This window comes from Pleurodeles waltl, chromosome 4_2, assembly GCF_031143425.1.
Source record: "Pleurodeles waltl isolate 20211129_DDA chromosome 4_2, aPleWal1.hap1.20221129, whole genome shotgun sequence".
Taxonomy (NCBI): Eukaryota; Metazoa; Chordata; class Amphibia; order Caudata; family Salamandridae; genus Pleurodeles; species Pleurodeles waltl.
The window spans coordinates 108,382,462-108,406,863 of record NC_090443.1 but is presented as its reverse complement, the minus strand read 5'-3'; the positions used below and the strand labels follow the sequence as shown (position 1 = coordinate 108,406,863).

Here is a 24,402-nt window from a genome sequence, read left to right as displayed (position 1 = left end):
AGGAGTTGAAGTTGTCTGAAATAATGTCGGTAATACAGCCTGTCCTACTGTGACTTGTTGTGTTGTTAACACATCTACACAGTAATGTTTTGTGAATGAATGAGACGTAGACCATGTGGCTGCCTTACAGATTTCTGTCATAGGTATATTTCCTAGAAAGGCCATTGTGGCGCCTTTCTTCCTAGTGGAGTGCGCCTTTGGTGTAATAGGCAGATCTCTTTTTGCTTTAATATAGCAGGTCTGAATACATTTCACTATCAATCTGGCAATGCCTTGTTTGGATATTGGATTTTCTGCATGAGGTTTTTGGAAGGCTACAAACAATTGTTTTGTCTTGCGAAATTGTTTTGTTCTATCAATGTAATACATTAGTGCTCTTTTGATGTCTAACGTATGTAAGGCTCTTTCGGCTACTGAGTCTGGTTGTGGAAAAAAGACTGGGAGTTCCACTGTTTGGTTTAGGTGAAACGGTGATATAACTTTTGGTAAGAACTTTGGATTTGTACGGAGAACCACTTTATGTTTGTGTATTTGTATAAAGGGTTCTTGTATAGTGAATGCTTGTATTTCACTTACTCTTCTAAGAGATGTGATAGCTATTAGGAAGGCTACTTTCCATGTTAAGTATTGCATCTCACAAGAGTGCATGGGTTCAAATGGTAGACCCATGAGTCGTGTTAAAACAATATTGAGGTTCCACAAGGGAACTGGTGGTGTTCTTGGGGGTATGATTCTTTTTAAACCCTCCATAAATGCTTTGATGACTGGGATTCTAAAGAGTGATGTTGAATGTGTAATCTGCAGATAGGCAGATATTGCTGTGAGATGTATTTTGATAGAAGAAAAAGCTAGTTTTGATTTTTGTAAGTGTAATAAATAGCTTACAATGTTTTTTGCAGAAGCATGTAGTGGTTGAATTTGATTATTATGACAGTAATAAACACATCTTTTCCATTTGTTTGCGTAACAATGTCTTGTAGTAGGTTTCTTAGTTTGCTTAATGACCTCCATACATTCTTGTGTAAGGTCTAAATGTCCAAACTCTAAGACTTCAGGAGCCAGATTGCTAGATTGAGCGATACTGGATTCGGGTATCTGATCTGCTGTTTGTGTTGAGTTAACAGATCTGGTGTGTTTGGCAGTTTGATATGAGGTACTACTGACAGGTCCAGTAATGTTGTATACCATGGTTGGCGAGCCCAGGTTGGTGCTATTAGTATTAGTTTGAGTCTGTTTTGACTCAATTTGTTTACCAGATAAGGAAGGAGTGGGAGACGGGGAAAAGCGTAGGCAAATATCCCTGATCAACTCAACACATTGCCTTTGGACTGAGGGTGTGGATACCTGGACGCGAAGTTTTGGCATTTTGCGTTTTCTTTTGTTGCGAATAGGTCTATTTCTGGTGTTCCCCAGCGTAGAAAGTAAGTTTGTAGTATCTGGGGATGAATTTCCCTTTCGTGTGTCTGTTGGTGAGCTCGACTGAGATTGTCGGCCAACTGGTTTTGAATCCCTGGGATGTATTGTGCTATTAGGCGAATGTGATTGTGAATCGCCCATTGCCAAATCTTCTGTGCTAAGAGACACAGTTGTGATGAGTGTGTCCCTCCTTGTTTAAGTAATACATTGTTGTCATGTTGTCTGTCTTGACAAGAATGTGTTTGTGGACTATTAGCAGTTGAAATGCTTTCAATGCTAGAAACACTGCTAACAGCTCTAAATGATTTATATGCAGTTGCCGTTGTTGAATTTCCCATTGTCCCTGTATACTGTGCTGGTTGAGGTGTGCTCCCCACCCTATCATGGAAGCATCTGTTGTGATCACGTATTGAGGCACTGGGTCTTGGAATGGCCGCCCTTGGTTTAAATTTATAGGATTCCACCATTGAAGCGAGAAGTGTGTTTGGCGGTCTATCAACACTAGATCTTGAAGTTGACCCTGTGCTTGTGTCCATTGTGTTGCTAGGCACTGTTGTAAGGGCCGCATGTGTAGCCTTGCGTTTGGGACAATGGCTATGCATGAAGACATCATGCCTAGGAGTTTCATTACAAACCTCACTTGATAGTGTTGGTTTGGGTACATGTTTAGTATTACATTTTGGAAGGCTTGTACCCTTTGTGGACTTGGAGTGGCAATACCCTTTTGTGTGTTCATTGTTGCTCCTAAGTATTGTTGTATTTGACACGGTTGTAGATGTGATATTTGGTAGTTTATAGAGAACCCTAGTTTGTGAAGGGTTTCTATGACGGACACTGTTGCTGAGTGCTGATTTTTATTAACCAATCGTCTAAGTAAGGGAATACGTGCATGTGCTGTCTCCTGATGTGAGCGGCTACTACTGCAAGGCATTTTGTGAATACCCTTGGGGCTGTTGTTATGCCGACTGGTAACACTTTGAATTGGTAATGCACGCCTTGGATTACAAACCTTAAGTATTTCCTGTGGGAAGGATGTATGGGTATGTGGAAATAAGCATCCTTGAGATCTAATGTTGACATGTAGTCTTGTTGTTTGAGCAAGGGAATCACGTCTTGAAGTGTCACCATGTGAAAGTAATCTGATTTGATGTAAAGATTCAGTGTTCTGAGGTCTAATATGAGTCTCAGTGTTTTGTCCTTTTTTGGAATTACGAAGTACAGGGAGTAAACACCTGTTCCTTTTTGATGGTTGGGTACTAGTTCTATTGCTTCTTTTTGTAACAATGCTTGGACTTCTAGTTGTAACAGGTCTAAGTGTTGTTTGGACATATTGTGTGCTCTTGGAGGCACATCTGGTGGCAAATGTAGGAATTCTATGCAATAACCATGTTGGATAATGGCTAGGACCCACGTGTCCGTAGTTATGTGTTCCCAGTTGTGGTAATAATCTGTAAGTCTCCCCCCCCACTGGTGTTGTGTGGTGGGGGTTTGTGACATTGTAGTCACTATTTGGTTTGTGGGGTTTTTGGGCTCTGGAATTTCCCTCTTGTTTTAGGGAACTGTCCACCCCTATATTGTCCTCGAAAACCTCCTCTCTGATACTGGCCCTGATATGTGGGTCTGACTTGTGAGGTGGAAGGCTCTGTCGTTTGGGCCCGAAACCCCCCTCTAAAGTGCGGCTTCCTAAAAGTGCCTCTGCTATGTGGGGAGTAGAGCACGCCCATGCCTTTGGCCATGTCTGTGTCTTTTTTCAGTTTTTCTATCGCCGTATCCACCTCTGGCCCAAATAACTGTTGTTCATTGAAAGGCATATTCAGCACAGCCTGCTGAATTTTGGGCTTAAATCCGGAGGTCCGTAGCCATGCGTGTCTCCGAACGGTTACCGCTGGGTTTACTGTCCTGGCCGCCGTGTCTGCTGAGTCCATAGCCGACCTTATTTGGTTGTTGGAGATAGTTTGGCCCTCCTCGACAACCTGTTGGGCACGTTTCTGGAATTCTTTAGAAAGGTGTTGAATGAGATGTTGCATTTCATCCCAATGTGCCCTGTCGTATCTTGCCAGTAGAGCTTGAGAATGGTCAATTCGCCACTGATTGGCTGCCTGTGCCGCCACCCTCTTGTCTGCTGCATCGGATTTCCAACTTTCTTTGTCGGGCGGTGGTGCGTCTCCAGAAGTTTGTGAGTTTGCCCTTTTCAGGGCTGCTCTTACTACCACCGAATCAGGAGTTAACTGTTGTGTGATGTATACAGGGTCATTAGGGGGAAGTTTATATTTCTTCTCCACCCTAGGCGTGATGGCTCTGCCTTTGAATTTGGTCCTGAAACTCCTGTTTGACGTGTATTAACATGCCTGGCAGCATTGGCAAGCTTTGGTATTGGCTGTGCGTAGATGACAGGGTGTTGAACAAGAAGTCATCTTCCATGGGCTCTGCATGCAATGCTACATTATGAAATGTAGCTGCCCTGGAAACCACTTGCATGTAAGCAGTACTGTCCTCAGGTGGTGAAGGCCTTGCCGGGTAGCAATTAGGACTATTGTCTGATACCGGTGCATCATACAAATCCCATGCATCCGGGTCATCTTGGCTCATCCCTGTGTGTGTTGGTGACTGCATCATTGGGGGTGTTGCTACCGGGGACAGATGTGGCGACTGTGTTGGCGATTGTTGTGGAGAAAACTGTGGTGGTGTTTTTTCTTTAGCCACTTTCGCCTTTGGCTGCATTTCCGCCTCTTGGAATGCGAGATTCCGCTTCATCTTTATTGGATGAAGAGTTCTGATTTTCCCTGTGTCTTTTTGTATATGGAGCCTCCTCTGGGTATGGTCTGGCTCTCCCATGCCCAGTTCTTGTTCAATTCTGTGACTTTGTAATTGTGTGGAAAGGCCTTGTTCCTCTGTATAGGAGCTTTGTTTCGGCTCCGAGGCTGCATGTTTCGGCACCAAAATCTTTTCGACAGTCTTTTTTGGATCCGAGGAAACCTTTTTGACTTTCGGGGTGTGTAGGAAGTTGGCTCTGTATGTGCTATTTCAAAGTAAGGAATAGCATGCACAGAGTCCAAGGGTTCCCCTTAGAGGTAAAATAGTGGTAAAAATAGATAATACTAATGCTCTATTTTGTGGTAGTGTGGTCGAGCAGTAGGCTTATCCAAGGAGTAGTGTTAAGCATTTGTTGTACATACACATAGACAATAAATGAGGTACACACACTCAGAGACAAATCCAGCCAATAGGTTTTTGTATAGAAAAATATCTTTTCTTAGTTTATTTTAAGAACCACAGGTTCAAATTCTACATGTAATATCTCATTTGAAAGGTATTGCAGGTAAGTACTTTAGGAACTTTAAATCATAAAAATTGCATGTATACTTTTCAAGTTATTGACAAATAGCTGTTTTAAAAGTGGACACTTAGTGCAATTTTCACAGTTCCTAGGGGAGGTAAGTTTTGGTTAGTTTTACCAGGTAAGTAAGACACTTACAGGGTTCAGTTCTTGGTCCAAGGTAGCCCACCGTTGGGGGTTCAGAGCAACCCCAAAGTCACCACACCAGCAGCTCAGGGCCGGTCAGGTGCAGAGTTCAAAGTGGTGCCCAAAACACATAGGCTAGAATGGAGAGAAGGGGGTGCCCCGGTTCCGGTCTGCTTGCAGGTAAGTACCCGCGTCTTCGGAGGGCAGACCAGGGGGGTTTTGTAGGGCACCGGGGGGGACACAAGTCCACACAGAAATTTCACCCTCAGCAGCGCGGGGGCGGCCGGGTGCAGTGTAGAAACAGGCGTCGGGTTCGCAATGTTAGTCTATGAGAGATCTCGGGATCTCTTCAGCGCTGCAGGCAGGCAAGGGGGGGGTTCCTCGGGGAAACCTCCACTTGGGCAAGGGAGAGGGACTCCTGGGGGTCACTTCTCCAGTGAAAGTCCGGTCCTTCAGGTCCTGGGGGCTGCGGGTGCAGGGTCTCTCCCAGGCGTCGGGACTTTGGATTCAAAGAGTCGCGGTCAGGGGAAGCCTCGGGATTCCCTCTGCAGGCGGCGCTGTGGGAACTCAGGGGGGACAGGTTTTGGTACTCACAGTATCAGAGTAGTCCTGGGGTCCCTCCTGAGGTGTTGGATCTCCACCAGCCGAGTCGGGGTCGCCGGGTGCAGTGTTGCAAGTCTCACGCTTCTTGCGGGGAGCTTGCAGGGTTCTTTCAAGGCTGCTGGAAACAAAGTTGCAGCCTTTCTTGGAGCAGGTCCGCTGTCCTCGGGAGTTTCTTGTCTTTTCGAAGCAGGGGCAGTCCTCAGAGGATGTCGAGGTCGCTGGTCCCTTTGGAAGGCGTCGCTGGAGCAGGATCTTTGGAAGGCAGGAGACAGGCCGGTGAGTTTCTGGAGCCAAGGCAGTTGTCGTCTTCTGGTCTTCCTCTGCAGGGGTTTTCAGCTAGGCAGTCCTTCTTCTTGTAGTTGCAGGAATCTAATTTTCTAGGGTTCAGGGTAGCCCTTAAATACTAAATTTAAGGGCGTGTTTAGGTCTGGGGGGTTAGTAGCCAATGGCTACTAGCCCTGAGGGTGGGTACACCCTCTTTGTGCCTCCTCCCAAGGGGAGGGGGTCACAATCCTAACCCTATTGGGGGAATCCTCCATCTGCAAGATGGAGGATTTCTAAAAGTCAGAGTCACCTCAGCTCAGGACACCTTAGGGGCTGTCCTGACTGGCCAGTGACTCCTCCTTGTTGCTTTCTTTGTTCCCTCCAGCCTTGCCGCCAAAAGTGGGGGCCGTGGCCGGAGGGGGCGGGCAACTCCACTAAGCTGGAGTGCCCTGCTGGGCTGTGACAAAGGGGTGAGCCTTTGAGGCTCACCGCCAGGTGTCACAGCTCCTGCCTGGGGGAGGTGTTAGCATCTCCACCCAGTGCAGGCTTTGTTACTGGCCTCAGAGTGACAAAGGCACTCTCCCCATGGGGCCAGCAACATGTCTCTGGTGTGGCAGGCTGCTGGAACTAGTCAGCCTACACAGACAGTCGGTTAAGTTTCAGGGGGCACCTCTAAGGTGCCCTCTGTGGTGTATTTTACAATAAAATGTACACTGGCATCAGTGTGCATTTATTGTGCTGAGAAGTTTGATACCAAACTTCCCAGTTTTCAGTGTAGCCATTATGGTGCTGTGGAGTTCGTGTTTGACAGACTCCCAGACCATATACTCTTATGGCTACCCTGCACTTACAATGTCTAAGGTTTTGTTTAGACACTGTAGGGGTACCATGCTCATGCACTGGTACCCTCACCTATGGTATAGTGCACCCTGCCTTAGGGCTGTAAGGCCTGCTAGAGGGGTGTCTTACCTATACTGCATAGGCAGTGAGAGGCTGGCATGGCACCCTGAGGGGAGTGCCATGTCGACTTACTCATTTTGTTCTCACTAGCACACACAGGCTTGTAAGCAGTGTGTCTGTGCTGTGTGAGGGGTCTCTAGGGTGGCATAAGACATGCTGCAGCCCTTAGAGACCTTCCTTGGCATCAGGGCCCTTGGTACTAGAAGTACCAGTTACAAGGGACTTATCTGAATGCCAGGGTGTGCCAATTGTGGATACAATGGTACATTTTAGGTGAAGGAACACTGGTGCTGGGGCCTGGTTAGCAGGGTCCCAGCACTCTTCTCAGTCAAGTCAGCATCAGTATCAGGCAAAAAGTGGGGGGTAACTGCAACAGGGAGCCATTTCTTTACACAAGCCCCCCCCAGCCCACAGGCCAGGAGACTCAGCCCAAGCTGGGAGAGTCTTCCTAGTCTGTCAGGCGAGGAAGAGTAGGAGAAATAGGCTGGTTAGTTGCAGGGCCTACTCTGCCTTACATCCTTCTGTTCAGGTCATTCCCTTTGGGGAACTGACCTACTTCCACAGTGATAGGACCTAGTCTGAATTGCCTCTTGTCTGCCTCTTCAATGTCTCCACCCATTCTTTCTATTTTGGTCTTAGAGGTATCCACCTCTGCTAACCTTATCTTGGCCAGGGTTACCCCTAGCTTACCCAGAGAGGTTACCCAGAGCTAGAGTAACCCCACCATGACCAATAGGGTCAGGGGGCCTAACTTGCTATTTGGCATGGGGTCAGACCACCATGCTAAGGATAGTGCAGCCATAAAGGCTAACACCCAGCAGAGGCCACTGACAGCTGTCAGTGCCCAGAACCACACCTTTAGCTCTTCACCTACAAGGGAAGGGGCTAAGTTACAGGCCTCTTTGGGTTCAGGTTGCCTGTCTGCTGTATTAGAGTGGGGGGTTACCACATCTTGTAGTAAACACCCTTCTTCCACTCTTTCTTCTGTTAGCTGAGGAGCCACCCACTCAGGTTTAACAGTTGCCTGACTAGCCAGGACTTCTTGTGGGTCAGGTTGGACTTTATCAGGGCCATTTTTGGAGTTCTCCCCTACTGGAGCAGAATCTCCTTGGCTTGCTGTAACCTTGGCTAAAGGTTGTCCACCCTTCCTACTCTGTTTTCTTTTCTTCTTCTTCTGGGGCCTGCTTGCATTTACTGCAGAGGCAGGACTTCCAGAATCCTTGGGAGAGGACTGGCACTGGACCAGTTCCTCTCTTGGGCTCTGACTAACCTCTGGGTAGTCATTTCCAAGGAGACAATCAAGGGGGAGGTCTGTACTGACTACTACCCTTCTCCAGCTAAGAGTGCCACCCACTTCTATGGGTACTAAAGCCACAGGCCTCTTAGTGACCCTGTCTAGGCTAACTCTTACCCTGGCAGTCTCACCTGGGATGTACTGGTTTGAGAGCACCAGCCTGTCATGCACAATAGTGTGACTGGCACAAGTGTCTCTCAGGGCAGTGGTTGGGATTCCATTCACCAGTAGGTGGTGGAAGTGTCTACTTCCCTCTGGAATCTCCAACTCACCTGTTGGGCCCTGTTTCCAGTTGAAGGCTATGAAGACCTCCTCATCTGAGGAGTCATCTCCCATGGCTACACTGGTTACCCCTGGAATTTTGTTCTGGGGTTTGTTTTTGGGACAAGAAGTGTCCTTGGTGTGGTGCCCAGACTGTTTACAGTTGTGGCACCATGCCTTAGTGGCATCCCAGTTCTTACCCTGGTACCCACCTTTGTTTTGGGTTGTGTCTTGGGGCCCACCCACCTGTTCTGGTTTTTGGGGGCCTACAGAGGACTCTTTTTCTTTGTTTCTAGTGTCACCCACTTTCTCCTGGGGAGTTTTTGCAACCCCTTTCTTTTGGTCACCCCCAGTGGAAGTTTTGGTTACCCTAGTCTTGACCCAGTGGTCTGCCTTCTTTCCCAATTCTTGGGGAGAAATTGGACCTAGGTCTACCAGATACTGATGCAACTTTTCATTGAAGCAGTTACTTAAAATGTGTTCTTTCATAAACAAATTATAAAGCCCAACATAGTCACACACTTCATTTCCAGTTAACCAACCATCTAGTGTTTTTACTGAGTAGTCTACAAAATCAACCCAGGTCTGGCTCGAGGATTTTTGAGCCCCCCTGAATCTAATTCTATACTCCTCAGTGGAGAATCCAAAGCCCTCAATCAGGGTACCCTTCATGAGGTCATAAGATTCTGCATCTTTTCCAGAGAGTGTGAGGAGTCTATCCCTACACTTTCCAGTGAACATTTCCCAAAGGAGAGCACCCCAGTGAGATCTGTTTACTTTTCTGGTTACACAAGCCCTCTCAAAAGCTGTGAACCATTTGGTGATGTCATCACCATCTTCATATTTTGTTACAATCCCTTTGGGGATTTTTAGGATGTCAGGAGAATCTCTGACCCTATTTAAGTTGCTGCCACCATCGATGGGACCTAGGCCCATCTCTTTTCTTTCCCTTTCTATGGCTAGGAGCTGCTTTTCCAAAGCCAATCTTTTGACCATCCTGGCTAACAGGGGGTCATCTTCACTGAGAGCATCCTCAGTGATTTCAGAAATGCTGGACCCTCCTGTGAGGGAAGCAACATTTCTGACTATCATTTTTGGAGACAGGGCTTGAGAGGCCCTGGTCTCCCTATTTAGGACTGGAAGGGGGGAATTGCCCTCTAAGTCACTAATTTCTTCCTCTGTGAAGTCATCCTCAGAGGGGTTGGCTTTTTCAAACTCTGCCAACAGCTCCTGGAGCTGAATTTTGGTAGGTCTGGAGCCAATGGTTATTTTTTTGATATTACAGAGAGACCTTAGCTCCCTCATCTTAAGATGGAGGTAAGGTGTGGTGTCGAGTTCCACCACATTCATCTCTGTATCAGACATTATTTTGCTAAAAGTTGGAAGACTTTTTAAAGAATCTAAAACTGTTTCTAGAATCTAATTTCAAACTTTTAAACTCTAAAAGACAATGCTAAACAGGGACTTAACACACAAGGCCCTAGCAGGACTTTTAAGAATTTAGAAAAATTTCAAATTGCAAAAATGAATTTCTAATGACAATTTTGGAATTTGTCGTGTGATCAGGTATTGGCTGAGTAGTCCAGCAAATGCAAAGTCTTGTACCCCACCGCTGATCCACCAATGTAGGAAGTTGGCTCTGTATGTGCTATTTCAAAGTAAGGAATAGCATGCACAGAGTCCAAGGGTTCCCCTTAGAGGTAAAATAGTGGTAAAAATAGATAATACTAATGCTCTATTTTGTGGTAGTGTGGTCGAGCAGTAGGCTTATCCAAGGAGTAGTGTTAAGCATTTGTTGTACATACACATAGACAATAAATGAGGTACACACACTCAGAGACAAATCCAGCCAATAGGTTTTTGTATAGAAAAATATCTTTTCTTAGTTTATTTTAAGAACCACAGGTTCAAATTCTACATGTAATATCTCATTTGCAAGGTATTGCAGGTAAGTACTTTAGGAACTTTAAATCATAAAAATTGCATGTATACTTTTCAAGTTATTGACAAATAGCTGTTTTAAAAGTGGACACTTAGTGCAATTTTCACAGTTCCTAGGGGAGGTAAGTTTTGGTTAGTTTTACCAGGTAAGTAAGACACTTACAGGGTTCAGTTCTTGGTCCAAGGTAGCCCACCGTTGGGGGTTCAGAGCAACCCCAAAGTCACCACACCAGCAGCTCAGGGCCGGTCAGGTGCAGAGTTCAAAGTGGTGCCCAAAACACATAGGCTAGAATGGAGAGAAGGGGGTGCCCCGGTTCCGGTCTGCTTGCAGGTAAGTACCCGCGTCTTCGGAGGGCAGACCAGGGGGGTTTTGTAGGGCACCGGGGGGGACACAAGTCCACACAGAAATTTCACCCTCAGCAGCGCGGGGGCGGCCGGGTGCAGTGTAGAAACAGGCGTCGGGTTCGCAATGTTAGTCTATGAGAGATCTCGGGATCTCTTCAGCGCTGCAGGCAGGCAAGGGGGGGGTTCCTCGGGGAAACCTCCACTTGGGCAAGGGAGAGGGACTCCTGGGGGTCACTTCTCCAGTGAAAGTCCGGTCCTTCAGGTCCTGGGGGCTGCGGGTGCAGGGTCTCTCCCAGGCGTCGGGACTTTGGATTCAAAGAGTCGCGGTCAGGGGAAGCCTCGGGATTCCCTCTGCAGGCGGCGCTGTGGGAACTCAGGGGGGACAGGTTTTGGTACTCACAGAATCAGAGTAGTCCTGGGGTCCCTCCTGAGGTGTTGGATCTCCACCAGCCGAGTCGGGGTCGCCGGGTGCAGTGTTGCAAGTCTCACGCTTCTTGCGGGGAGCTTGCAGGGTTCTTTCAAGGCTGCTGGAAACAAAGTTGCAGCCTTTCTTGGAGCAGGTCCGCTGTCCTCGGGAGTTTCTTGTCTTTTCGAAGCAGGGGCAGTCCTCAGAGGATGTCGAGGTCGCTGGTCCCTTTGGAAGGCGTCGCTGGAGCAGGATCTTTGGAAGGCAGGAGACAGGCCGGTGAGTTTCTGGAGCCAAGGCAGTTGTCGTCTTCTGGTCTTCCTCTGCAGGGGTTTTCAGCTAGGCAGTCCTTCTTCTTGTAGTTGCAGGAATCTAATTTTCTAGGGTTCAGGGTAGCCCTTAAATACTAAATTTAAGGGCGTGTTTAGGTCTGGGGGGTTAGTAGCCAATGGCTACTAGCCCTGAGGGTGGGTACACCCTCTTTGTGCCTCCTCCCAAGGGGAGGGGGTCACAATCCTAACCCTATTGGGGGAATCCTCCATCTGCAAGATGGAGGATTTCTAAAAGTCAGAGTCACCTCAGCTCAGGACACCTTAGGGGCTGTCCTGACTGGCCAGTGACTCCTCCTTGTTGCTTTCTTTGTTCCCTCCAGCCTTGCCGCCAAAAGTGGGGGCCGTGGCCGGAGGGGGCGGGCAACTCCACTAAGCTGGAGTGCCCTGCTGGGCTGTGACAAAGGGGTGAGCCTTTGAGGCTCACCGCCAGGTGTCACAGCTCCTGCCTGGGGGAGGTGTTAGCATCTCCACCCAGTGCAGGCTTTGTTACTGGCCTCAGAGTGACAAAGGCACTCTCCCCATGGGGCCAGCAACATGTCTCTGGTGTGGCAGGCTGCTGGAACTAGTCAGCCTACACAGACAGTCGGTTAAGTTTCAGGGGGCACCTCTAAGGTGCCCTCTGTGGTGTATTTTACAATAAAATGTACACTGGCATCAGTGTGCATTTATTGTGCTGAGAAGTTTGATACCAAACTTCCCAGTTTTCAGTGTAGCCATTATGGTGCTGTGGAGTTCGTGTTTGACAGACTCCCAGACCATATACTCTTATGGCTACCCTGCACTTACAATGTCTAAGGTTTTGTTTAGACACTGTAGGGGTACCATGCTCATGCACTGGTACCCTCACCTATGGTATAGTGCACCCTGCCTTAGGGCTGTAAGGCCTGCTAGAGGGGTGTCTTACCTATACTGCATAGGCAGTGAGAGGCTGGCATGGCACCCTGAGGGGAGTGCCATGTCGACTTACTCATTTTGTTCTCACTAGCACACACAGGCTTGTAAGCAGTGTGTCTGTGCTGTGTGAGGGGTCTCTAGGGTGGCATAAGACATGCTGCAGCCCTTAGAGACCTTCCTTGGCATCAGGGCCCTTGGTACTAGAAGTACCAGTTACAAGGGACTTATCTGAATGCCAGGGTGTGCCAATTGTGGATACAATGGTACATTTTAGGTGAAGGAACACTGGTGCTGGGGCCTGGTTAGCAGGGTCCCAGCACTCTTCTCAGTCAAGTCAGCATCAGTATCAGGCAAAAAGTGGGGGGTAACTGCAACAGGGAGCCATTTCTTTACAGGGTGCCAAACTCTCTGTGCCGAGTCTGGTCGGAGCCGGTATCTCGACCGGAGTCTGATGTCTTCGGCTGCTGGGAGGCCTTTTTTGGTGCCGATGTTTGGTCACCGTGTTTTCGGGTTAAGCCATGACCTGTTGGCGGTGGCGTCCCCTTGGCCTTCATTATTTTGGTGTGAGTTTTTACCGGGGCTGGTTTACTCACGGTTTGTTGCGTCTTCGGCTGCTCGCTCTCGGACTCGTCTGAGTCCGAATCCCGAATGGAGATTCTCTCCTTTTCTTCGACGTCGGTGTGCCCGGCTGTTGTCAACGCCATCTGAAGTCTTCGAGCTCTTCTATCCCGCAGTGTCTTCTTGGATCGAAATGCCCGACAGGCCTCGCAAGTATCCTCTTTGTGTTCGGGGGACAAACACAGATTACAGACCAAGTGTTGGTCTGTATAAGGATAATTTGCGTGGCAGTTGGGGCAGAAGCGGAAGGGGGTCTGGTCCATGAGGTTTGAAGATGGACGCGGTCGGGCCGACCAGGCCCCGCCGAGGAGTGGAAGCCCCGAAGGGCCACCGGAGCTCTTCTTTCTTCGTGTCGATGTACTAGCACTAACCCGGTACCGAGCGCAAACAATACAGTCGAATTTTCCGATGGATAACTATCTTTTCCGAACCGAAATACGGAGCGAAGAGGAACACGTCCGAACACGATGGCGGAAAGAAAACAATCTAAGATGGAGTCGACGCCCATGCGCAATGGAGCTGAAAGGGAGGAGTCTCTCGGTCTCATGAATCGAAAAGACTTCTTCGAAGAAAAACAACTTGTAACACTCCGAGCCCAACACTAGATGGCAGGATAATGCACAGCATGTGTATCTGCAGCTACACATGCCATCGAATATATATATATATATATATATATATATATATATATATATATATATATATATATATATATATGCATTTACTTCAATATTTCAAGATGAATGGCTCTCACTAAGGTTAAGAACCCATAATGCCTTTCATCACTAAACTTTCATAGGTGGATTTTTATTACCAACGTATTCATCCTTTTCTCTCTATGGCTTTCCCCTTCTATTTCTGGCTTTTTTGTTTTAGTGCTTCATGAGCCACTGCCTCTTCTGCTCTCACCTCATCATCAGCTGTTTCTCGAATACTTTCTATATTAGCTCGATACCTCATTGTGCCCCCTTCCTTTTAGTGTCCCTAACTGCCTGCTTACACTGAGCTTTCTTTTTGCCTCCACGTTATCTGGTTGAGGACAGACCTTGCAAGCTCTCTTTACCTTCCCAGAACTAAAACTCTTTTCCATCTACTCCCCACTCTCTTTTTACTTTTATTTTTCATGGGTGGCAGCTTGTACTCTCTCCCATATTTCTTCCCTACCCTCTTCCCTTTTCTTGTCAACATTCCAGCTCTCTTTCCGTCCTATGTCCTTTCTTTCTTCCTTCCTTCTAATAGGGACCGTAACATCAGTTAAAAATCATGGGTGTAACAACCATACACTGTAAAAGATACAGAGAGTAGGAAAAATTTGCAAACAAACTATTAATGCAAAGACAAGAAGATAAACAGGATATAGTGTGAGAAAATATTGCAGGAAAACGTGTGTTGGCTCAAGGTGAACAAGGGAAGTTGATGCATTTGTTTTTTTTAAATCTGTGATTTGTACACCTTGACCATGTCACCTCTCTGCTGCCACACAGCTCTGAGATAAGTGTAATTTTGCATGTACTATAAACACTGCTGTGGAGTTCAGAAATTAGAGATAGTGGTTGCAGGCTAAAAAGTAGTTTGGTTTGGAGCACTAAACACAGCCATCACTGTGTACTCTGTTGCCTTTTGCCAGAAATGATTGCCAGCAGTGACGGGTAGAGAGAAAAAAAAAAAAAAAAACACCTGCTGATGTGTCTTCTATTTCCCCAACTGCTGAAACATTATGCTCTCTTACTTGTATCTGGACAATCAGGTGGATCACAATTCATCTAAATGCAGCTTTAAAAGCAGATAGCTGGCAAGAACATACACTAAGTTTTAATAAGCATGGTTTAAAATTGTACAGCGTATCCCTTTGCCAGCCGGTGTGTAATATTGTTCATGCATTAAACTTGCGGTGTGGATATTTCCCTCATTACATCATAAGAAAGCAGGCTTCAGGTAGATTTCAACCAGGAAGTAACATCTAGCCAAGTACCTTGTCAAACTTGGTGTGCAAGCAATATTTTTTAACGCAAAGCTGAATAGATCAAGGAGGAACTGCAGTTGCTTGAAGATTGAGATGGAGCCCCCTCCCCACTCCCATTTTCAGCCTACAAAACGTTGCCTCATTCTGATTATGAATTTCACAAACAAAAAGGAAATGCAAGCATGGTCTGCTTCTTTGAAGTATCTCTCTGGAGCTCTGAAAAGTACTTATTTTGTGTTATCAGTAGACATGAATTATGTATTTTCTTTCGTTCACATTTCAGTGTCTTAGTGCTGGAATTTCTATTTTGCTTTTCTTGTACAACGCATAGAAAGCATTACCTGTCTCAGCACAGTATACAAATACAGAAAATAAGTAATGAGGAATAATAATGCATGTAACAATGCAATGCAATAACACAACAGTAGGCTTCTTGGGTTTGAAGCTGAGAGATCACAGTTTCAGAATACTTGCAACGAAAAGACAATATGACAGAATTAAGATAAAGAAAATATTACATGCACTGGGCGTGTCAATTTGATACTGAACTTACCCCCATTTTATTTTAGGATCTTTATTGTTAATGTTGTGTTCTCTGCTTTTCTATTTAAACCCTTCCCTGCCACGAATGTAAGGCTTACATCCTTGGCTGCGGCACTGAGGTGCCGAGGACGCAACCATTACGTCTTGGGACCGGCTCAAGGGGGGAGCCCTAGTGTAAGGGGCAGGGATGGAAGGGGAAATCGCCCAGCATTTTTCTTCCGATCGGGGGGGGTGGGGGGGGGGGGGGTCCTTTTTCTTTTCTTTCATGTCTCTCTGAGCATTTCTGCAGCCCGATCGTGAAGCAATCGGGCTGCAGAAATGCCCACAAGACACCAGGGATTTTGTGTCAGTTTGTATATGTAAACAATAAAGGGGAGCAAACCCCTTTGTCAAGGGGGACAATTTTTAACTAGGCCATTTCTGCAGATCGGCCTATTTTAATTAGGCTGATCTGCACCCAAGGGGAGCAGAAACCACTAGGCACCAGGGATTTTTTTTATTTCTTTTTAAATTTTTACAGATGGTGAGCGTCCCCTTAGGCAATGGTCGCTCCCTTGGTGGGCAAATTTATTTTAGGCCATTTCTACCCCCCTTGGGAGCAGATCACCCTATTTCTATTAGCCTGATCTGCCCCCAGGGGGGCAGAAACCAATTAGGCACCAGGGGTTGGTGTGTGTGTTTTCTTTGGGAGGGGGCAGCTCCTTGGGCAAGGGCCGCTCCCCATAGGGGCATATTACTGTTGGCCATTTCTGTCCCCTTTGGGGGCCGAACGCACTATTTGTTTTTTTTTTAAGGCCCATCTGCCGCCAAATGGAGAAGAAAGCTCACCAGAGACCAGGGAAGACTTAAAAAAAAAAAAAAAAAGTGGGGGTATGGCCATATAAATGGGGGCAAAGTGCAGATGAGGCAATTACCCCCAATCCACTCTGGCAGGGGGTTGGGGGGTCGTGGGGATGAAGCAGAAATCCTACTAGATGCCAGGGAATTTAAAAATAAAATAAAAATTGTGGGCTGTTGGCTAACAACCAGAATGGGCAAGGTTATGCCCCCACCCCAACTGAAGGGGATAACAGCTCTTCCCCTGCACACTAAAAGATCTTGGGTTTTAGTTTTACATATGGCCCATGAGATTGTTTAACTCTCAAAATTGTCCCACTTGGAATGGTGAGGGTTGCACTTTATGGACTCTGGGACGCTGCCATGTAGAAAAATCTACGAGACCTAGACACATCTGAAAACTAAACATCTGGGTGAGTCCAGGGCGGTGTGCTTCACATGCACCCTGCACCGTTTTCTTACCCGCAATTCCCTGCAAAACTCCAACTTTGCTTGAAATCACACTTTTTCCCACATTTTTGTGATAGAACCTTCCGGAAGATGCAGGAATCAACAAAATTTCTACAACCCAGAATTGTCGCATCTATACCGATAAAAATTCTGCCCCACTTGTCAGCCTAAACACGTTTTTTTTTCTTCGAAATTGCACTTTTGGACCCCCTTTGGTTCCCACTTAATTTCGACATTTTTTGGTTCTTCCTTATCACAGGCACTTGATCCACCTACACAAGTGAGGTATCATTTTTACCCACAGAGTGAGGTGTGGTAGGAAATTTGTGCTGGTGCAGTGATCCCACAAAGAAATGTGGGAAAAATGTATTATTATTTTTTTTTTAGCTAAATTTGAGGTTTGCTGAGGATTCTGGGTAAGAAAACACTGGGGAATCCACGCAAGTCACACCTCCTTGGACTCCCTTGGGTGTCTAGATTTCAGAAATGTCTGGGTTTGGTGGATTTCCCTAGATGGCTGCTGAACCCAGGACCAAAAACACAGGTGCTCTCCCAAACCACCCTTCCTTCCCACCACAAAAGCAGGTAGTTTTGTATTTGATAATTGTGATGTGTCCACGTAGTGTTTTGGAGCATTTCCTGTTGCGGGCACTAGCCTACCCAGACAAGTGAGGTACCATTTTTAATCAAGATGTGGGGGGAAGGCTGGGTCGAAGGAAGTTTGTGGCTCCCCTGAGATTCCAGAACTTTTCAGCACTGAAATGTGAGGAAAAAGTTTTTTTATTGCCAAATTTTGAGGTTTGCTAAGGATTATGGGTAACAGAACCTGGTGAGAGCGCCACAAGTTACCCCATCCTGGGTTCCTCTAGGTGTGTAGTTTTCAGAAATGTCCAGGTTTGCTAGGTTTTCATAGGTACCGGCTGAGCGAGAGATCAAAATCCACAGCTAGGCACTTTCCAAAAAACGTATCAGTTGTCAATGTAAAAATGTGATGTGTCCATGTAGCGTTTTGGGGCATTTCCTGTTGCAGGCACTAGGCCTACCCATGCAAGTGAGGTACCATTTTTTATCGGGAGACTTGGGGAACTCAGAATAGAAGAACAAGTGTTATAGCCTCTTGTCTTTCTCTAAATTTTTTCCTTCCAAATGTAAGACAGTGTGTTCTATTTGAGAAATACCCTGTAATTCGCATGCTAGAATAGGGACCTCGGAGTTCAGAGATATGCATATAACCACTGCTTCTCAACACCTTACCGTGTGCCCCATTTGGAAATATAAAGGTTTCCTTGATACCTATTTTTCGCTCTTTACATTTCACCAAATGAATTGCTGTATACCCGCTATGCAATGAAAACCCATTGCAAGGTGCAGCTCCTTTATTTGCTCTGGGCACCTAGGATTCTTAATGAATCTACAAGCCCTATATATCTCCACAACTAGAAGAGTCCAGCAGATGTAACGGTATATTGCTTTAAAAAATATGCCATAGCTGGAAAAAGTTATAGAAGACAACGTGGACAGGAACTGCTCTTTTTTCACCTCAATTTCAATATTGTTTTATTTTAGCTCTTACTTTCTGTAGGAAACCCTTTAGGGATCTACACAAATTACCCCTTGCTGAAATCAGAATTTGACTCCTTTAAAAAAATAAATAAAATAATTAACAAAAAAAAAAAAAACAAAAAAAAAAAAATGAATTGCAAGCTTTCTTTTGCAGCCCTTTTTTCCCCATTTTTCTTTTTTGTTTTTAAAAGAAATTTTAGCTGTATTTTGGCTAATTTCTTGATCTCCTCAAGGGGAACCCACAAACTCTGGGTACCTCTAAAATCCGGAGGATGTTGAAAAAAGGACGCAAATTTGGCCTGGGTAGCTAACGTGGACAAAAAGTTAGGAAGGCCTAAGCTCAGACCCCAAATAGCCAAAAAAGAGGCTTGGCACAGGAGTGGGAAAAGGCCTGGCAGCGAAGGGGTTAATGCTCTTAGCATCTGTATAACAGTTACTTAAAAAAACTGTTTATTTTGACCTGCTTCATCGCAAAACAATACGCATCTGAATAGTGAGGCCTGAGTTATGGGGAAGAGCACCATAATTCACTTACTCTTACTATCATTAATGAAATACAGTCAGCAGGATAAGGTTGGACGTACAGAATACATTTAGCTCAAAAACATAGAACGCAAATCATCTAAAACATTTCAGTGATACGGACTACTTACAATTCTTTGATCCAGAGCTCTGCTCGAAAGAAGGGTTCACTATTGGAAATGAATAATTGTTTTAGTAAAACAGTCGGAGGAGGGTTCAAAACAAATTAATGATTAACACTTCAAAACAAGCATTTTCAATGCAATAGGTCTCACATTTTCATGAGTTTGAGCAACTGGCATTGTAAATTCATAATTGGACTTTTCTTGCCACATAAATTGGTCAACCCTACCTCATAATTAGGTCTTTCTTGCCATACAATTCCAGTGGCCCTGCCTATAAAAAAGGACTTCTATTTGCCTTCTTCCACTATCTGCAGCAAAAAATGTTTTTTTCTATTTGGCATCCTAACTGAAATCTGCCATGCTAATTCCAATAGAATGCCACTTTCACCACCCTACCATTAGATTTGCTGGCTGGCTAACACAATGCTCCAAAAAAGACACAAGACAGCCACAGAAGAGAAATAAACTAGAAGGGTCAACGAAACATATCAAGAGTGTTCAAACAGTCATAATGTAATAAGAATGTTAAGTTGGCCTGTATCATGGTCATAACTGTAATAAGGAGAGATTAAAATATATACAACTATCATATTAACCTTTAAAAATAAATTTTTGGCATTTGACTGTAATGCTTAAAACACCATAACAAAAATGTAATTTGTAAGAAACATTGTCATGTAACCATATTATCAGCCGCTAAAGGGCATAACCCCATGAAAGAACAAGCATTTGCAATGCAATGGGGCTCGTGTTTGCTCAAGTTAGAGTTATTAGTGTTGTAAATTCCTAAACTGGACTTTTCTTGCCATATAAATTGAAAATGAAAAGTAACACAATTGACATAGGCAAGCCAATACAAAGCACCACGGCCACCGTTAGCGAAAAGGAGAGATACAAAAGGAAAAGGTTTGCTCGCAGTCAAAGTATTGGCAAACGTGCAATTATCCATGTAACAGGGTCGATGGTCAAGGCGGTGCAAAAGTGCCCCACGGAGGGACAAACGTAAAGCATTAGCCAATGATAAAGGATTTTTGAATGCCAAGCCCATGAACCATGGATAGTGATGGGTATGCGGTGGGCGTGGTTAAAAGCCCACAGATAGATTACAATATGTCAGAGCGCTTGTGTGCTCCACCTAAGCAGGTGAAAGTAATGCAGTGTAACCATATACTTAACCCCTTGAGAGTATAGTGCATTACACATTTTCAAGGGTAACAGGTTTATTGTATTGATTATTACAAACCAGGCCCATAAATGAAAATGTCACTTACCCAGTGTACATCTGTTCGTGGCATCAGTCGCAGTAGATTCGCATGTTTTGCAATAGCTCGCCATCTGGTGTTGGGCCGGAGTGTTACAAGTTGTTTTTCTTCGAAGAAGTCTTTCGAGTCACGGGACCGAGTGACTCCTCCTTTTGTCTCCATTGCGCATGGGCGTCGACTCCATCTTCGATTGTTTTTCCCCGCAGAGGGTGAGGTAGGAGTTGAATTGTAGTAATAGTGCCCATGCAATGGAGTGACTAAGTATGCACCTATTAAAGGTTGAGATGATACATATATAAATAATTGAAGGTAACTTCCAAACTGCTACAGGCTCCCGGGGAGGCGGGTGGGCACATGCGAATCTACTGCGACTGATGCCACGAACAGACGTACACTGGGTAAGTGACATTTTCAGTTCGATGGCATCTGTCGCTGTAGATACGCATGTTTTGCATAGACTAGTAAGCAGTTATCTCCCCAAAAGCGGTGGATCAGCCTGTAGGAGTGGAAGTAGTCTGAAATAATGTTCTTAATACGGCTTGACCTACTGTGGCTTGTTGTGCGGATAACACGTCTACACAGTAGTGCTTGGTGAATGTGTGAGGCGTAGACCATGTGGCTGCCTTACATATTTCTTGCATTGGGATGTTTCCTAGAAAGGCCATGGTAGCACCTTTCTTTCTGGTTGAGTGTGCCCTTGGTGTAATGGGCAGCTGTCGTTTAGCTTTAAGGTAGCAGATTTGGATGCATTTAACTATCCATCTGGCTATACCTTGTTTTGATATTGGGTTTCCTGCATGAGGTTTTTGAAATGCAATAAATAGTTGTTTAGTCTTTCTGATGTTTTTTGTTCTGTCAATGTAATACATCAATGCTCTTTTGACATCTAATGTATGTAGTGCCCTTTCAGCTACGGTATCTGGCTGTGGAAAGAACACTGGAAGTTCCACTGTTTGATTTAGATGGAACGGTGAAATAACCTTTGGCAAAAATTTAGGATTGGTCCTTAGGATGACCTTATTCTTGTGTAGTTGTATAAAAGGTTCCTGTATTGTAAACGCCTGAATCTCGCTTACTCTTCTTAGGGAAGTAATGGCGATGAGAAATGCCACCTTCCAGGTTAGGAACTGTATGTCGCAGGAGTGCATGGGTTCAAAAGGTGGACCCATGAGTCTAGTTAGGACAACATTTAGGTTCCATGAAGGAACAGGTGGTGTTCTTGGTGGTATAATTCTCCTAAGGCCCTCCATGAATGCTTTAATGACTGGTATCTTATATAGGGAAGTTGAATAGGTAGTCTGCAGGTATGCAGATATTGCTGCAAGGTGTATTTTAATGGAAGAGAAAGCCAGGTTAGATTTTTGTAAGTGAAGCAAGTAACCCACTACATGTTCTGGAGTTGTGTGTAATGGTTGTATTTGATTAATATGGCAGTAGCAAACAAACCTCTTCCATTTACTTGCATAGCAGTGCCTGGTGGATGGCCTTCTGGCTTGTTTTATGACTTCCATACATTCTTGGGTAAGTTGTAAGTGCCCGAATTCTAGGATTTCAGGAGCCAGATTGCTAGATTCAGCGATGCTGGATCTGGGTGTCTGATCTTTTGGTTGTGCTGTGTCAACAGATCTGGCCTGTTGGGCAATTTGATGCAGGGTACTACTGATAGGTCTAGCAGCGTTGTGTACCAGGGTTGCCTTGCCCAAGTTGGTGCTATCAATATGAGTTTGAGTTTGTTTTGACTGAGTTTGTTTACCAGGTAAGGAAGGAGAGGGAGAGGAGGAAAAGCGTAAGCAAATATCCCTGACCAGTTCATCCGTAGGGCATTGCCTTGGGATTGTTCGTGTGGGTATCTGGATGCGAAGTTTTGGCATTTTGCGTTCTCCCTTGTCGCAAACAAGTCTATCTGAGGTGTTCCCCAGAGTTTGAAATAAGTGTTCAGAATTTGGGGGTGAATTTCCCATTCGTGGACCTGTTGGTGATCTCGAGAGAGATTGTCTGCGAGTTGATTTTGGATCCCTGGTATAAATTGTGCTATTAGGCGAATTTGGTTGTGAATTGCCCAACGCCAAATCTTTTGTGCTAGCAGGCTTAACTGCGTGGAGTGCGTCCCCCCCTGCTTGTTTAGATAATACATTGTTGTCATGTTGTCTGTTTTGACGAGAATGTATTTGTGAACTATTATTGGTTGGAAAGCTTTTAGTGCTTGAAAAACTGCTAGAAGTTCTAGGTGATTTATATGCAGTTTTGTTTGATGTACGTTCCATTGTCCTTGTATGCTGTGTTGATCGAGGTGTGCTCCCCACCCTGTCATGGAAGCATCTGTTGTTATTAAGTATTGTGGCACTGGGTCTTGGAAAGGCCGCCCTTTGTTTAAATTTATGTTGTTCCACCACAGAAGCGAGAGGTAAGTTTGGCGGTCTATTAACACCAGATCTATAAGGTGACCCTGTGCTTGTGACCATTGTGATGCTAGGCACTGTTGTAAGGGCCTCATGTGCAGTCTTGCGTTTGGGACAATGGCTATGCATGAAGACATCATGCCTAGGAGTTGTAGTACCCTCTTTGCGTGTATCCTTTGTGTTGGATACATGCGTTGTATGATGGTGTTGAAATTTCGAATTCTTTGTGGACTTGGAGTGGCTACTCCTTTTGATGTGTCTATTATGGCTCCCAGGTATTGTTGTACCTTGCGCGGCAGAATTTTGGATTTTGTGAAATTGACGGTGAACCCTAGTTTGAAGAGGGTTTGTATGATATGATTTGTGTGATTTGAGCACTGTAATAACGAATGGGCCTTGATTAGCCAGTCGTCTAGATATGGGAACACATGTATTTGCTGCCTTCTTATGTGTGCAGCGACTACAGCTAGGCATTTGGTAAAGACTCTTGGTGCGGTTGTTAATCCGAAAGGCAGTACCTTGAATTGGTAATGTATTCCTTTGAATACAAACCTTAGGTATTTCCTGTGCGATGGGTGTATTGGTATATGGAAATAAGCATCCTTGAGGTCTAAAGTTGCCATGTAGTCGTGTAGTTTTAGCAATGGCAATACTTCTTGTAGTGTGACCATGTGAAAGTGGTCTGATTTGATGAAAGTGTTCACTACTCTGAGGTCTAGGATTGGTCTCAGCGTTTTGTCCTTCTTTGGTATCAGAAAGTACAGTGAGTAAACTCCTGTGTTTATTTGTGTGTTTGGCACTAATTCGATTGCATTCTTTTGCAATAGTGCCTGCACTTCTATCTCCAGGAGATTGGAATGGTGTGTTGTCAAATTTTGTGCTTTTGGTGGTATGTTTGGAGGGAATTGTAGAAATTCTATGCAATAACCATGTTGGATAATTGCTAGAACCCAAGTGTCTGTAGTGATTTCCTCCCATGCTTTGTAATAATGACTTATTCTTCCTCCCACTGGTGTTGTGTGGAGGGGGTGAGTGACATGTGAGTCACTGTTTAGTAGTAGGGGTTTTGGGGCTCTGAAATCTTCCTCTATTTCTAGGGAATTGCCCTCCTCTATATTGTCCCCGAAAACCTCATCTATACTGTCCCTGGTAACTGGACGGTGTTGCTTGTGAGGTGCTGGCTTGTGTGCTCTGACCCCGAAACCCCCCTCGAAAGGCCGTTTTACGGAATGTGCTGTAATTCCCTCTGCTCTGCGGGGAGTAGAGTGCGCCCATGGCTTTGGCAGTGTCCGTATCTTTTTTGAGTTTCTCAATCGCTGTGTCCACTTCTGGACCGAACAGTTCTTTTTCATTAAAAGGCATATTGAGAACTGCTTGTTGAATCTCTGGTTTAAATCCAGACGTTCGGAGCCATGCATGCCTTCTGATAGTTACAGATGTATTAATTGTCCGTGCAGCTGTATCTGCAGCGTCCATGGAGGAGCGGATCTGGTTGTTGGAAATGGTCTGTCCCTCCTCAACCACTTGTTTTGCCCTATTTTGTAAGTCCTTGGGCAGATGTTCAATGAGATGTTGCATCTCGTCCCAGTGGGCTCTGTCATAGCGCGCAAGTAGTGCCTGGGAGTTCGCGATGCGCCACTGGTTTGCAGCTTGTGCTGCGACTCTTTTACCAGCTGCATCGAACTTGCGGCTTTCTTTATCTGGGGGTGGTGCATCTCCAGATGTGTGAGAGTTGGCCCTTTTCCTAGCTGCTCCTACAACGACAGAGTCTGGTGGCAGCTGTGTAGTGATGAAAACCGGGTCTGTACGAGGCGCCTTATACTTTTTTTCCACCCTTGGTGTGATTGCCCTACTTTTGACCGGCTCCTTAAAGATTTCTTTCGCGTGCCGGAGCATACCAGGGAGCATAGGCAGGCTCTGGTATGAGCTGTGGGTGGAGGA

The 24,402-nt window shown here is 45.5% G+C and overlaps 1 protein-coding gene across 2 annotated transcripts in view; it reads right to left on the bottom strand.

Annotated features, from left to right (window-relative positions):
• SENP1 (SUMO specific peptidase 1) overlaps window positions 1–24,402 on the bottom strand; it is a 163,777-nt gene that overhangs the window by 65,695 nt on the left and 73,680 nt on the right. For both annotated transcript variants that reach the window (XM_069230872.1, XM_069230873.1), the window contains exon 10: window positions 18,807–18,845. In XM_069230872.1, coding sequence (XP_069086973.1) covers window positions 18,807–18,845 — 39 coding nt within the window. The remainder of the gene's footprint in view (window positions 1–18,806; window positions 18,846–24,402) is intronic.